Source organism: Loxodonta africana, chromosome 19 (genome assembly GCF_030014295.1).
Source record: "Loxodonta africana isolate mLoxAfr1 chromosome 19, mLoxAfr1.hap2, whole genome shotgun sequence".
Taxonomy (NCBI): Eukaryota; Metazoa; Chordata; class Mammalia; order Proboscidea; family Elephantidae; genus Loxodonta; species Loxodonta africana.
In genome coordinates, this window is record NC_087360.1 from 24346958 (window position 1) to 24363586 (window position 16629).

Consider the following 16629-nt stretch of genomic DNA (forward strand, 5'->3'; position numbering starts at 1 on the left):
CCCTGGTGGCATAGTGGTTAAGTGCTACAGCTGCCAACCAGAGGGTCGGCAGTTCGAATCCGCCAGGCGCTCCTTGGAAACTCTATGGGGCAGTTCTACTCTGTCCTGTAGGGTAACTATGAGTTGGAATCGACTGGACGGCACTGGGTTTGGGTTTTTTTTAATGGCCAATAATAGTGAGCATTTCCTCATGTATCTGTTAGCTACCTGAATGTCTTCTTTGGTGAAGTATGTGTTCATATCCTTTGTCAATTTTTTAATTGGGTTGTCTTTTTGTAGTTGAGTTTTTGCAGTATCACGTAGATTTTAGAGATCAGACACTAATAGGAAATGCCATAGCTAAAAGCTTTTCCCCAGTCTGTAGGTAATCTTTTTACTCTTTTGGTGAAGTCCTTGGATGAGCATAGGTGTTGGATTTTTAGGAGCTCCCAGTTATCTTGTTTGTCTTCTTCATTGTTAGCAATATTTTATGTAGTGTTTATGGCATGTATTAGGGCTCCTAGCATTTTCCCTATTTTTTCTTCCATGATCTTTATCGTTTTAGATTTTATATTTAGGCCTTTGATCCATTTTGAGTTTGTTTTTGTTCATGATGTAAGGTATGGGCCTTGTTTCATTTTTTTGCAGTTGGATATCTAGTTATACCAGCACCATTTGTTAAAGAGACTGTCTTTTCCCCATTTAACTGACTTTGGGCCTTTGTCAAATATTAGCTGCTCATATGTGGATGGGTTTATGTCTGGATTCTCAATTCTGTTCCATTGGTTTTTATATCTGTTGTCGTACCCGTTCGAGGCTGTTTTGACTACTCTGGTGGTATAATAGGTTCTCAAATCAGGTAGAGTGAGGCCTCCCGCTTTGTTCTTCTTTTTCAGTAATGCTTTACTTGTCCGGGGCCTCTTTCCCTTCCATATGAAGTTGGTGATTCGTTTCTCCATCTTATTAAAAAGTGTTGTTGGAATTTGGATCAGAATTGCATTGTATCTATAGATGGCTTTTGGTAGCATAGACATTTTTACAATGTTAAGTCTTCCTATCCATGAGCAAGGTATGTTTTTGCACTTAAGTAGATCTTTATGTTTCTTGCAGTAATGTCTTGTAGTTTTCTTTTGAGTAGGTCTTTTACGTCTCTGTTAAGATTAATTCCTAAGTATTTTATCTTCTTGGGGGCTACTGTAAATGGTATTGATTTGATGATTCCTTCTTCAATGTTCTTTTGTTGGTGTAGAGGAATCCAACTGATTTTTGTGTGTTTATCTTCTATCCTGACACTCTGCTGAACTATTAGTTTTTGTAGTTTTGTTGAGGATTCTTTAGGGTTTTCTGTGTATAAGATAATATCATCTGCAAATAGAGATACTTTTACTTCTTCCTTGCCAATCTGGGTGCCCTTTATTTCTTTATCTAGACTAGTTGTTCTGGCTAGGACCTCTAGCACAATGTTGAATTAGAGTGGTGATAAAGGGCATCCTTTTCTGGTTCTGGATCTCAAGGGGAATGCTTTCAGATTCTCTCCATTTAGGATAATGTTGGCTGCTGGGTTTGTATAAATACCATTTGTTTTGTTGAGGAATTTTCCTTCTATTCCTACTTTGTTGAGAGTTTTTATCATGAATGGGTGTTCAACTTTGTCAAATACCTTTTCTTCATCAATTGATAAGATCATGTGGTTCTTCTCTTTTATTTATATGATGGATTACATTAATTGTTTTTCTAATGTTGAACCATCACTGCATACCTGGTATGAATTCCAATTGGTCATGGCAAATTATTTTTTTTGATACGTTTTTGAATTGTATTGGCTAGAATTTCGTTGAGGATTTTTGCATCTAAGTTCATGAGGGATATAGGTCTGTAATTTTTTTGTGTGGTGTCTTTACCTGATTTTGGTATCAGGGACGTGCTAGCTTCATAGGATGAATATTCCATCCTTGTCCATGCTCTGAAATACCTTTAGTAGTGGTGGTATTAACTCTTCTCTGAATGTTTGGTAGAGCTCCCCAGTGAAGCCGTCCAGGCCAGGGCTTTTTTTTTTGTTGGGAGTTAATTACGTTTTCAATCTCTTTTTTTTTTTTTATAGGTTTATTTAGTTGTTCTACCTGTTTGTTAGTTTAGGTAGGTAGTGTGTTTCTAGAAATTCATCCATTTCTTCTAGGTTTTCACATTTGTTGGAGTATAGTTTTTCATAGTAATCTGATATGATTCTTTTAATTTCAGTTGGGTCTGTTGTAATATCGCCCATCTCATTTCTTATTCGGGTTATTTCTTTCTCTCCTGTTTTTCTTTTGTCAGTTTGGCCAGTGGTTTATCAATTTTATTAATTTTTTCAAAGAACCGGCTCTTGGTCCTGTTAACTCTTTCAGTTGTTTTTCTGTTCTCTATTTCATTTAATTCGAGCTCTAATTTTTATCATTTGCTTTCTTCTGGTGCCTGAGGGTTTCTTCCGTTGCTCTCTATTTGTTCAAGTTGTAGGGATAATTATTTGATTTTGGCCCTTTTTTGGATGTGTGCATTTACTGATATAAATTGACCTCTGAGCACTGCTTTCACTGTGTCCCAAAGGTTCTGTTAGGAAGTGTTTTCATTCTCATTGGACTCAATGAATTTCTTTATTCCATCCTTGATGTCTTCTATAACCCAATTGTTTTTGAGCAGAGTGTTGTTCAGTTTCCAAGTATTCGATTTCTTTTCCCTGCTTTTTCTGTTATTGATTTCTACTCTTATGGCCTTATGGTCAGAGAAGGTGCTTTGTAATATTTTGGTGTTTTGGATTCTTCTATGGCTTGCTTTATGACCTAGTGTGTGGTCTATTCTAGAGAATGTTCCATATGTGTTGGAAAAGTACGTGTACTTGGCTCCTGTTGGGTAGAGTGTTCTGTATGTGTCTGTGAGGTCAAGTTGGTTGATTGTGGCATTTAGATCTTCCATGTCTTTATCAAACTTTTTTCTAGATGTTATGTCCTTCATCGGAAGTGATGTGTTGAAGTCTCCTATAATTGTGGCACCGTCTCTCTCACTTTTCAATGGTGTTAGAGTTTGTTCTAAGTATCTTGCAGCCCTGTCATTGGGTGCTTAAATATTTCATATGGTTATATCCTCCTGGTTTATTGTCCTTTAATCATTATATGGTGTCCTTCGTTATCCTTTGCAGTTGATTTAACTTTAAAGTCTATTTTGTCAGAAATTAATATTGCTACTCCTGCTCTTTTTTGATTGTGGTTTTCTTGATATGTTTTTTTCCATCCTTTGAGTTTTAGTTTGTTTGTGTCTCTGTAAGTCTAAGGTGTGTCTCTTGTAGGTAGCATATAGACGGATCGTATTTTTTTCATCCATTGTGCTACTCTCTGTCTCTTTATTGGTGCATTTAGTCCATTTACATTCAGCGAATTATGGATAGGTATGAGTTTAGTGCTGTCATTTTGATGTCTTTTTTGTGTGTGTTATTGACAGTTGTCTTTTTCCCACTTAATTTTTTTGTGCTGAGTAGATTATGTATTGTCTATTCCTCTTATTTGTTGTTGTTGATTTTGTTTCTGTAGAGTCTCTATTTTTTCCTTGTATTTTATTTTGGTGAGTAGGATAGTTCGTCTCCTTTGTGGTTACCTTAATATTTACCCCTATTTTTCTAAGTTTAAACTAATTTTATTTCTTTATATCACCTTGTCTTCCTCTCCATATGAAAGATCTGTGACTACATTTCTTAGTCTCTCTTTATTGTTTTAATGTTGTCTTCTTTTACATAATGACATCACTGTTTCCCTGTTTTGAGCATTTTTTTTTTTTAATATTTATTTTTGTGATTTCCCTGTCAGGGTTGACATCTGATTGCTCTTTTCAGTGTTCTAGTCTTGGGTCGATAATCTGATAGTATTGATTTTCTAACCAGAGAACTCCCTTTAGCATTTCTTGTTGTTTTGGTTTGGTTTTTATGAATTCCCTAAACTCCTGTTTATCTGGAAATGTCCTAATTTCACCTTCATATTTGAGAGAGAGTTTTGCTGGATATATGATTCTTGGCTGGCATTTTTTTTCTTTCAGTGCATTATGTATGTCATCCCACTGCTTTGTTGCCTGCATGGTTTCTGCTGAGTACTCCAAGCTTATTCTTATTGGCTCTCCTTTGTAGGTGACCTTTCATTTATCTGTAGCTGCTGTTAAAATTCTTTTTTGTCTTTGATTGTGGCAAGTTTGATTATAATATGCCTTGGTGACTTTCTTTTAAGATCTATCTTATGTGGAGTTTGATGAGCATCTTGAATAGGTATCTTCTCATCTTTCACGATATCGGGGAGGTGTTCTGCAAACAAATCTTCAGCAGTTCTCTCTGTATTTTCTGTTATCCCTCCCTGTTGTGGTACTCCAGTCACTCATAGGTTATTTCTCTTGATAGAGTTCTACATGATTCTCAAGATTTCTTCATTTTTTTTAATTCTTTTATCAGATTTTTCTTCAAATATATTGGTGCCAAGTGCTCTATTTTCAGTTTCACCGATTCGACCTTCCACTTGCTCATTTCTGCTCCTCTGGCTTTCTGTCCAGTTGTCTAATTCTGTAATTTTATTGTTAATCTTCTGAATTTCTGATTGCTGTCTTTCTCTGGATTCTTGCAACTTATTAAATTTTTCATTATGTTTTTGAATAACCTTTTTAATTTCTTCAACTGCTTTATCTGTGTGTTGCTTGGCTTGTTCTGCGGATTGCCTGATCTCCTTCCTGATCTCATTCCTGTTTTCTTGAAGAGCTCTGCATATTAATTTTTTGTATTCTGCATCCAGTAATTCCAGGAATGCACCTTCATTCAGAAGATCCCCTGATTCTTTGTTTTGGGAGCTTGTTGAAGCAATCATGGTCTGCTTCTTTATATGATTTGATATTGACTACTGTCTCCGAGGCATCTGTAAGTTATTGTATTAGTTTATGTTTGCTCACTGTATCCTAGCTTCTTGCTTTGTTTTGTTTTGATATGCCCAAATAGGTTGCTTGAGTGAGCTAGCTTGATTATTTTTGCCTTTGAAGCTCTAACATCCTGTCACCAGATGGCTAGAGCTGTTACCAGGTATATGAGCCTGGAGTCCATTCACTCTTCTTTTATGGATTCAGCTCATGTGTCCAGGTAGCTGGCCATCAGGTGATCAAATGTGTGGTACAGGCTCTGTCCTACAGTCTTAGAGGGGCAGGGGTGATTGGTGTAGATACATGTATCTGGTTTTATCAGAGGGTCATGCTCTGAACAAGGCAGGGGGCTGACAACTGTCCCGCAAGTGTCTGTGAGGAAAGTACGCCCCTGTTCCCTAGAGCGCACAGGTGGTTGGGTTCTGCAGATGGACCATGGGCACCCAGTGCTTTTGGTTATAAGGACTGGGAGGTACCCAGAATTGATTTTGTTTCTGATACAGTGGATAGGTGAATGATACATTGGATGTGCAAGATAGTTTGCTGTCAATTTCATTAAAAAATTACAATATATGACATGTCTTGTGTTTCATAATTTATAGAATGCTAAAAACCATAGTAGTTAGCTCATTTGATGTTGAAGAAATCCTTGTGTACATATATCTAGAAGGTTAGTTCACACAAGACACATTTTTCAGAAAATGTTAGTACATGAATACTCAGATGTTTAGATTTAACAGAATCTACATAGTGGGGAGAAATGTTTTGGACTCTACCTCCAGGAATCCTGGAAGTTAGAACTTTTAGGTGATAAAAATATTTTAAGATTAAGAAAGGTTTGATCAATATCTGCAAATGTTCTTTATTTGAGGGGGATTGTACCTAAAGGGAGCCCTGGTGGCACAGTGGTTAAGAGCTTGACTGCTAGCCAAAAGGTCGGCAATTTGAATCCACCATCTGCTCCTTGGAAGTCCTTCGAGTTTCCTGTAGGGTTGCCGTGAGTGAGAATCGGCTTGACGGTAATGAGTTTTGTTGTTTTTTTTTTTTTTTATACATAAAGGGTTATTATCTATATGTTCATTGTGTACAGTGGGCTGTTCTGTTCCCCCGAACACTTTCGGGGCAGGGGGGTGGACTCTGGCTTAGGCTGGTAGAGTCCTCACCATCTGAAGGATGCCTGCCCTAGTGGTGGTGGTGGCCTTCACATCTGAACTCAGTCCACTCCTTGTTTCCTTTTCAACTCAGCCTTCTGATTATATTTGAGACCTCAAATCTTGTAGGATCTCCAGCCTCCTTGTGAAGGGGAACTTGTTTTTCTTACTCCAGAACCTTTTACAAGAAGTCAGCAGGACACCAAGAGAGTGAACTCACTCACTCCTAGTTTCTATTTCTGCCCTTCTCTTTTAGGAGAGCCAAGGAGAAGGGAGGGACATGGCTGAAGCAGTCAGCTTGGAACTCCAAATAGGAGCACTTCCTTAGAGCAACAGATGGGGCCAAATGAAAATCCTAGCAGCCCCTCCAGGGGCAGGACTCGGTAATGGTTAGTTGCACAAGCTCACCAGCAGAGGCCTTTAGAATCTGAAGGAGCCTGTATGTTGCTGACCTGAGCCCAGTCTCACTTTACATAGGCTTAGCTAGCCCTGTGTTGGTGACGGTCGTGTTGACTTTTCTTACAGAAAGAGATAATGAGTGTCTAAGGTCTTATGAATGATAGAAGCTTCTGTTCATGGATCACCCAGTCCTCACATGGTGTCTTGCCAGGTGTTTTATATAGCCCCCATTTGTTCTTACACCCATCTTTAAGATTGCTTTCAGTTTTGGGGTTGGAATCCAACTCTGAATGACTCCCCTCACAATCTTTTGCTCCAGCACTCTGCCTTTTCCATATTCTAAACAGCATCTTATCTCATACCTCAAGCATTCAGACTGAGAACTGAAAAAGTGGAGAATAGTATCATTTTAGAGAAAGGATCAAATGTAACTACAAATAAAGTTGTTTCCTTAACCATTTATTTTGAAACTAAATTTGATGGTTACTGAAAAGTTGCAAAAATAATACAAAGAATTCCCATATACCCTTTATGCAGTTTCCTGACATGTTATAATTTTAGCACATTTGCCCTTTTTTTTTTTTTCTGAACAACTTGAGAGTAGCCACAGACTTGACTTATAGTCACCTGTGCCCTAAAGTTAGGAAAAAAAAAAAAAATACTGATTTAATTGATAAGTAAAAGTTTCTGTCCTAGCATAAACCTAAAGATGCAGGTCAATGAAAATGTTATTACAACTTTTAATATCGTAGATATTTGCATGCCTGACTACTTCAGTGTGTATTTCCTAGCCGACATGTTACATGACCACAGTACCTTAATCATAATCAGGAAATTAACACTGATCTGAGTACTAATCTATAGAACACATTCAAATTTGGCCAGTTGTCCCCACCGATCTCCTTTGTGATGATGATGTTAGGTGTTGTCGAGTCACTTCTGACTCTAACGACCCCACATACCACAGAACAAAACAATGCCCGGTCCTTTGCCATCCTCACAGTCGTCGTTATGTTTGAGCTCATTGTTGTGGCCGCTGTGTCAATCCATGTCATTGAGGGCTTTCCTCTTTTTTGCTGGCCCTGTGCTCTACCAAGCATGATGTCCTACTCCAGGGACTGATCCCTCCTGATAACTTGTCCTAAGTGTGTAAGACACAGTCTTGCCATCCTCGCTTCTAAGGAGCATTCTGGTTGTACTTCTTCCAAGACAGATTTGTTCATTCTTCTGGCAGTCCATGATATATTTAGTATTCTTTGCCAACATCATAATTCAAAGGCATCAAGTCTTTGGTCTTCCTTGTTCGTTGTCTAGCTTTCGTATCCATATGAGGCAATTGAAAATACTATGGCTCGTGTCAGGTGCACCTTAGTCCTGAAGAGCATAGGCCATTTATTTTGTAGAACATCCTTCAGTTTCCTCTTGATAAGACGCTGGTTATGCATTTTGGGGGCAGGAATAGTGCAGAAGTGATGCTGATTCTTTTCAGTGCATCCCATCAGGAGGCTTCTGGTGTTGGAATGACTCACTCCTGAGGAGGTAAACTGGGATCACAGGTTCAGGGACGCCTGCCAGTTTTCTCCTCTTGTTGGGCTTTAATAAGTATCTTGTGGGCAGATACTTTGAGACTATGTAAATATTTCTGTTTTTCATTCAGACTTGTAGCCACTAGTTTTAACATCCATTGATGGTTCTTGGCTTGAGATAATTTATTACTCTGTTGGTTACCAGATGGTAATTTTCTGATTTCATCATTCCTTCAAAAGAGTTTTTTCTTCTCCTCATTTACAAGTTAGTTCAGTCTGTCATCATGCTAGAATATGTTCTTTATTGCCACACCTGGTACTGTGACCCATAAGTTACCTGGCAGATGTTTGTTTTAAGTTCATGCTATGCAAAAGTATGCCACATTAACGTTTCAATAGAAAATGAAGGAATAGTCCTGATTCGTATGTGACTATCCATTCCAGTCCTCATCTCTCAATTCCAATGGTGGGGTTTATTCTTATCTGAGGCCACCTGTATTCACCATTCCTTATGTCTTCCCTCTCCCAGTCCCATGTTCTGTTTCCACTGCAGACTCATGCTTAGAGTCCAGATGGCTTTTGCTTGTTTTAAAATAGTTTTTAAAAGAAAAGGTGCTATAAAAATGAAGGGGAAAAAAATATCAAAAGTTGTATTGATGATTTCACTGATTTGGTTTGTGCTATGTCAGAATCTTCTACTTACCAATTAAATCAGTGTTTTTTTTTTTTTGAACCTTAGGGCAGGGGAAAGAGGTGAGTCAGAAGAAAAGTTGAGAAAGAATAAATAGAAAAGAAGGAAAGTTTAGTGTAAGCAGCAATCTTTGATCTGTCAGTCTCCCAGCTTGTAAACCTGGTAGAACTATTACTTCATGGGACTCCAAGCCAGTTGCTATATAATGTACCCATTCTGCCATTGCCTTGTCCCATTTTTCTGAATTTCCTCTGCAGGAGAAAATTGTTTGTGATTAATGATGGTCTCTCCTCTCCCTGGTTTGATGAAGGGGGGTGAAAAAGAACAGCCCTTCTAAGAAGGTTGGGGAAAAATTATTATGTGATAACTTCCTTTATCTAGAATGGTTAGGGACTGAGATACATCAATTTCCTGATGTTTTCCTGTGAAATAAGTTAAAGTTACATTGCAACGATTTGTTTCTTGTTTCAGAAGGTGTTTATAGGATCTTGATTGTATCTGCTGGTTGATGTTTTAAACCTCTTTTGTCCAGAGCTTGGAAAATTTGACTCTTCAAGTTCAAATTCTAGAGAAGTGGAAGTTTTTATTGATTATACTTGCTTACATTTGAGATGTCCTTCAGTTCCCAATACTTGTGACTGCTGCCAAGTTCTCTGGAGTCATACAGAAGTCTCAAGGAATAATTAACATTCATGAGCTCAAATATCTCTAAATCCTTTTTGACTCCTGGATTTTCTTACTGTAGGAGGAACTCTTGATGCAATCAAGGAAAGAACTTTTATGCGCTGACCTCCCTGAAGATTTTCTAAGGAGCAAAGGTATTTATTTCTCTTAAATCTTTTCTTCTGCTTCTTATACACACCGCTTCAGTTTACAGTTTGTTTTGTACTGGGAATGTAAGGTGCCTACCTTGCAGAGGGGCTTAACACTAGAATTTTTCTTTTAAATTGTGCTTTAGGTGAAACTTTACAGAACAAATTAGTTTCTCATTCAACAATTTATGCACAATTTATTTTGTGACATTGCTTGCAATCCCCATCATGTGTCAACACTCTCCCCTTCCACACCCCAAATCCTTGTTTGCGTCCCCATTTCCATCTGTTCATTCTTCCTTCCTGCCTTCTTGTCGTTGCTTTTGGGCAGATGTTATGTTGCCGTTTTGGTCTGTGTACATGATTGAACTAAGAAGCATGTTCCTCCTGTATGTTATTATTAGTTTTATAGACCTGTCTAATCTTTGGCTGAACGGTGAACTTCTGGAACAATAGAAATTCTTGTTATGGCTCGTGAATATGGTTGTGTAATGGAATAATGCCTTATTTTTGACAATAGTTTGCCTCCGCTTTTTCTGTAATGAGTCTCTGTTGACAGTGTGTTGAACCTTCACTACTGATGTGAAATCTTTTATTTGATTTTATAAAACTAAACTGCCTGTTCAGAAGGGTTAACATGGATGGGGCAGGAATTCACCCAGTATAGTTCAGTGCTGTGGAAGTGCATCGTATTGTTCTCTGGGGCAGGAATGGCAGAAAAGTGTTTACTCAGGTCACCTTGAGAATTTTCAAAGTAGTTCATTCCCGTTAACTCATTTTGCTCCTCAAAACCATGGTTGAATATAGGCATCTAAGACATTACCTTTAGTTTGCTTGCTTGATTGGTTGGTTGAAGTAGCTGAGGCTCAAAGAGGAAGAAAGTGGCTGAGCTAAGGTCCCACGATCTCCCTCCCCCAGGACCCTGACTTCTAGTCTTGCTCTCTAGCCACTCTTTTATTTTCTAAAAATAATGTTAAATAACTTCAGAGAGGACTGTGTGTATTGTACAACTAAGGTTAATGATGTAGAATAATTAGAATTTCGAAAAAAAAGAAGATAAAGCAAGTAAATTATACGAGCATTTTGTTACTGTGATAGAACATCACACTTGACTCTTGGCTTCCTAGCAGCCTGAATAGAGAATGAAGTATAAATTGTTCTTACGGGGAAGGATGCTTGTCCTAGTTTGTCACCCTGCTTCCCACTGCTGGAGGTTTTCTCTCTAGCTCAGAGGCTTGGCTGTCCAGTGTAAATTAAAGGACCTTGCTCTGAAGATGACAGATGTAGTTTTGCACGTCTCACCTTGTACTTGGGGTCTTAAGTAAGGGTGCAGTTTAGACACTGTCTGTATCCCACGTTGGTGAGTGGGGTCTGGGGTTTTAAACGCTAGCAAGCAGCCATCTAAGATGCATCAATTGGTCTCAACCCAGCTGGAGCAAAAGAGAATGAAGACACCAAAGACACAAGGTAATTATGAGCCCAAGAGACAGAAGGGGGCACATAAATCAGAGACTACATTAGACTGAGACCAGAAGAACTAGATGGTGCCCAGCTACAACCAATGACTGTCCTTACAGGGAACACAACAGAGAATCCCTGAGGGAACAGGAGAGCAGTGGGCTACAGACCCCAAATTCTCATAAAAAGACCAGACTTAATGGTCTTACTGAGACTAGAAGGACCCTGGAGGTCGTGGTCCCCAGACCTTCTGTTAGCCCAAGACAGGAACCATACCCAAAGCCAACCCTTCAGACAGGGATTGGACTGGACTATAAGACAGAAAATGATACTGGTGAGGGATGAGCTTCCTGGCTCAAGTAGACACATGAGACTATGTGGGCAGCTCCTGTCTAGAGGGGAGACGAGAAGGCAGAGGGGAACAGAAGCTGGCTGCATGGACATGGGGAATACAGGATGGAGAGGAATGTACTGTCTCAGTGGGAGAGCAGCTAGGAGTACATAGCAAGGTACATATATAAATTTTTGTATGAGCGACTGACTTGATTTGTAAACCTTCACTTAAAGCACAATTAAAAAAAAAAAGATTTAAAGCCTAGAAACCCTGTGGGATAGTTCTACTCTGTCCTGTAGAGACGTTAGGAGTAGGAATCAACTTGACAGCACTTGACAACAATGATGATTAATGACACTGATCATCTTTTCATGTGTTTGTTGGTCATTTGTATATCTTCTTTGATGAAATGTCTTTTCAAGTCCTTTGCCCATTTTTTTATTAGGTTGTCATTTGGTTGTTGAGTTGTAATAATCCATATTCTGGATTATTAAACACTTTTCAGATATATATATTTAAAAAAAAAAACTGCCATCGAGTTGATTCCAACCAATAGCAACCCTATAGGACAGAATAGAACTGCCACATCTTTCTCCCAGGCTTGAACTGCCGACCTTTCAGTTAGCAGCCTAGCTCTTTCACCACTGTACCACCAGGGCTCCTTTATCAAATATATGGTTCCCATATATTTTCTCCCATTCTGTAGGTTGTGTTTTTACTTTGTTGATAAAGTCCTTAGATGCACAGAAGTTTTTTAATTTTGATGAAGTCCAATTTTTTTTTCTTTTGTTCCATACGTGCTTGGTGTCATTTCTGAGAATCCATTGCCAAATCCAAGGTCAAGATGGTTTACCTTTTTATTATCTTCTAAGAGTTTTATAGTTTTAGCTCTTACATGTAGGTCTTGGAAACCCTGGTGGTGTAGTGGTTAAGTGCTTGACTGCTAACCAAAGGGTCAGCAGTTCAGATCCACCAGGCGCTCCTTGGAAACTCTATGGGGCAATTCTATTCTGTTTTGTAGGGTCGCTATGAGTCGGAATCGACTCGACGGCAGTGGGTTTGGTTTTTGGGTTTGTGTAGGTCTTTGATCCATTTTGAGTTAATTTTTATATATGGTGTGAGGTATGGATCCAGCTTCATTCTCCTGCATATGGAAATACAGTTTTCCTGGCATCATTTATTAAAGAGAATATTTTTTTCCTCATAAAATGGGCTTAGCAACCTTGTGAAAAATCAGTTGACCATAAATCTGTGGGTTTATTTCTAGACTCTCAATACTATTCCATTGGTCTCTGTGTTTATCATTATACCAGTACTAGACTGTTTTGATTACTGGAACTTGATGGTATGTTTTGAAATCAGTAATTGTGAGTTCTCCTACTTTGCTCTTTTCCAAAATTGCTGATATTCAGGGCCCCTTGCAATTCCACATTGGCTTTTCATTTTTGTAAAGAAAGTGTTGGAATTTTGATAAGGATTCATTAAATCTGTAGATTGCTTACAGTATAAGTATTGACATCTGAACAATATTAAGTCTTCCAATCTATGAACACGATGTCTTTCCATTTTCTTTCAGTAATATTTTATAGTTTTTGGTATACAAGTCTTTTACTTTCCTGGTTATTTTGTTCTTTTATTCCTAGGTATTTTATTCTTTTAGATGCTATTGTAAATGGAATCTTTTCCTTAATTTCCTTTCAGAATGCACACTGCTGATATATAGAAACCTAATTGATATTTGTGAGTTTACCTTGTACCCTGCCACTTTGCTGAATTCGTTTATTAACTGTAATAGCTTTCTTGTGCATTCCTGTGACTTTGCTGAATTCACTTGGTAGCATTGCTGTTTTTTTCATCTCTTATAATAGATTTTGATATAAAGTCTATTTTATCTGATATCAGTATGGCCACCTCTACTCTTTTTTGGGTACTATTACATGGAATATTCTTTTCCATTGTTTAACTTTCAGTCTGTATCCTTGGGCCTAAAGTCCGTTTCTTGTAGACAGCATGAGGATAGGCCATGTTGTTTATCCATTCTGTCACTCTCACTCTCTGCCCTTTGAATGGTGAGTTTAAACCTTTAGCTTTAAGGTAATTACAGAAAATGAAGGACCTGCTTCATTCATTTTGCTAATTGTTCTTTATGTGTCTTGTATCTTCTTTGTTCCACTATTCCCATACTTCTATTTTGTATTTAACTGCTTTTTTGCGGTTACCATAAATACTACATTGAACAACTTACAGTCGCACCGATTTATTTCAGCTTGAAGCCAACATTTAACATGTGTACAAGTGACATACAATATTAACATACTAAAACTCTGCTCCCATTTTACTCTTCCTCCCCCATATCTGTTGTTGAGTCTTCAGTTGCATAATCGTACATCCTATGTCTGATAGATTTGATTTGTATCTATTTCTCTTACGCATTTGATGATGTATTGCTTGTGGAACTTAACTACTAAGTTTAGTCCCTGGGAATACCATATGCTTGGTCCTTTTATTTGCTTATACCATTACCTTGATTGGGGATCTCTCTCTCTTTCTTTTTTTTTAATTTTTCTTTTTCTCCTGTCCAGATTCGAGCATTTGTCTACCGTTCTTTCCTTTCTATCTGAAAAACTTCCTTAAGTAATGATTGCAAAGTATGTCTGGTAGTAACAGAGTCTCACAACTTTTGCTTATTTGGGAATGTCTTGATTTCCCCCTCATTTTTAAATGACAGCTTTGCTGGGTAAAGAATTCTCGGTTGACAGTTGTTTTCCTTCAGTACTTTATATATGTTGTTTCATTGTCTTCTGACATCCAGGGATTCTGAGGTGAAATCTGCACTAATATTTTTGAAGGATCCTTGATATGTTATACTGTACTTTCCTCTTGCTACTTTCAGTACTCTCTCCTTGTCTTTGATTTTCAGAATTTTATCACAGTGTCTCTTGGTGCAGACTTCTTTCTATTTCTTCTGCTTGGAGTTTGCCTGGCTTCCTGGATTTGCAGGCTAGATTCCGTATTCAAGCCTGGGGAATTCTCTGTCATTATCTCTTGGAAAATTCTATGTTTTTTACTGTACTGTTGTTCTGGAATTCCGAAAATCTTACTGTTGTATTTCTTTCTTGAATTCCACAATTCCATTTGGTTTTGTTCACTTTTCTTTGTTCTTTTATTTTGTTTCTCTTGAGACTTGGTGAGTTCAGTTATGCTGTCTTTCTAGTTCATTTATTCTGTCTTACTCTGCCCAAATCTATTGTTGAAACCTTCTCTTGCGTTTTCTCAGTTAGTTTGTTATTCAATTCCAATATTTCTCTCTCACTTTTTAATGTTTTCAGTCTCCTTATTGAGTTTCTCATTTTGTTTCCTAATCTTCATTAGTTGGTTTTTGGTGTGTTCTTTGCTTTCTTTGAACATATTCAACGTTGTTGTCTGCAGGTCCTGTGTTTCTCCCATTAACCTGGCCTCCATTGGACTAATTTCTGCATTTTCTTGGTTTTCTTTTGATTGGGCCATTTTCTGCCGTGATCTTGTATGTTTTATAATTTTTTGTTGAACATAGGACATTTGAAAATCTTACTGTGATAATCTGGAATTCAGAATCTTCTCTATTTGTAGAGACTATCTCCCATCCCCTTTATTTCCATCTTCTGCTCATAAGCTCCACTAAAGGGCGCTGTGGCCCTTTGGTTCTTATAGCACTGACTCAGCTGTTCCGTGTATACCTTCTCCCCTCTTCTGTGGCAGGGCCTCAGGTATTTCCCTTGTTGATAGAAAGTTTTACTCTGGTTCCACAGATCTTAAGCATTAGAAAATTTAAAGTTTTTAGTAGCTGCCTCTTAGAATCTCCTGTGGTTTTGTGACAGGCCCTCGCGGCAGTGGCTGATATCACTGGACTATGAGCTTCCCTCCGTGGCCTGTGTGCTGGTGTGTGGCCTTCATGAGGTGGCTGCGACATGGGGCAGGATTTCTTCATATTGTTTGTGGGGGTGGGTGGTTGTTTTCCTGAGGCAGCAGGTAGTGTTGTGTGTCCTTTTTGCATAGGTGACACTGACCAGGCTGTTCTGTAGTGCCTGGTTGTTGGGTGGGGAGCCAGCTGGTTCCCTGTGGGCTGCCTGTTTGATATGCCTCTCACCCTGGCTGATGGATAGTTCCCTCAGCTTTCTATATGGATCCAGGTCCTAGTACAGTCCTGCCTCTGCTCACAGTGAGACACAGTGGCAGTTTTCCTCACTGTTGCTCCTTCCCTGTGCTTCTCCCCACCCCCAAATGCATATTTAGGCTTTCCACTCCCTGTGATCCACTTTTTTTAAGTTAATTTTTGTGTATAATGTGAGGTAGGTACTGAATTTCTTCTTTTGTTTGTGGATATCCAGTTGTCCCCATACCATTTGTTGAAAAGACTATTCTTTCTTCGTTGAATTGTCTTGGTTACGTTTCCAGAAATCAATTGATTGACCATAACTGTTAGGGTTTGTTTCCGAACTCTCAATTCTCTTTCATTGATCCATATATCTGTCATTATACCAGTACCACACTGTCTTGATTACTGTAATTTTGTAGTAAATGTTGAAATTGGAAAGTGTGAGTCTGCCAACTTTGCTCTTTTTCAAGATTGTTTTGGTTATTGTGGGTCCCTTGCATTTTTACATGTATTTTAAAATAAGCTTATCAATGTCTACAAATGTATGGACTTTTAAAATTATTATGAAGCTAGAAGTCCGTGGAAGGAGCCCTGGTAGTGCAGTGGTGAAGTGTTTGACCAAAATGTCAATGATTCCTACCCACCAGCCATTCCCATGGGAGAAAGATATAGTGGTCTGCTTCCGTAAAGATTTATAGCTTTGGAAACCCTGTGGGGCAGTTCTACCCTGTCCTGTAGGGTCACTATGAGTCAAAATCAACTCAGTTGCACACAGAAAAAACAGGATCTTTAGCTGTGGTTGTGAAACTCCTGTGCTCCTAAAATGAGTTTGTACCTCAAAACAAAATATATTTCACCCCTTTCTACTCTGTCCTGTAGGGTCACTGAGTCGGAATTGACTCAACGGCACTAGGTTAGTTAGTTTTTAGTAGTGTATACCTAATACTTCTAGCAACTTTCTCAATCTTAATTCAGCCAACATTTATGTACATTACCATGTGCCAGCAGCAGTGGCAGATGCTGAGCCCTCAGTGATCATTAAAATTTGTTTTCTGTTCTCAAATAGTATTGGGTCTCATGGAAGTGATACATTACACAAATAATTGAGAAACGGTATTACAAATCCTTTAGAGATGGTGTGCAAGAAAGGAGAGGCCTGAAGGAATAATAACAGCTGTCAGTAACAGCATGGATTCTGGTGTTTCTAAGAACTTTACAAATATTATTCAT

General features: G+C 38.4%; 1 protein-coding gene across 12 annotated transcripts in view; it reads left to right on the plus strand.

Annotated features, from left to right (window-relative positions):
- The window catches only part of PRR14L (proline rich 14 like), an 86569-nt gene that overhangs the window by 29975 nt on the left and 39965 nt on the right, over positions 1-16629 (plus strand). For 10 of the 12 annotated variants that reach the window (XM_023559211.2, XM_023559207.2, XM_023559210.2 and 7 more), the window contains one exon: positions 9406-9478. The exons of 1 other annotated variant lie outside the window; for it this stretch is intronic. In XM_023559211.2, coding sequence (XP_023414979.2) covers positions 9406-9478 — 73 coding nt within the window. Of the gene's footprint in view, positions 1-2107; positions 4898-5764; positions 5913-9405; positions 9479-16629 lie in introns of those variants that run through there. One more of the 12 variants, XM_064272423.1, reaches the window with a different exon arrangement.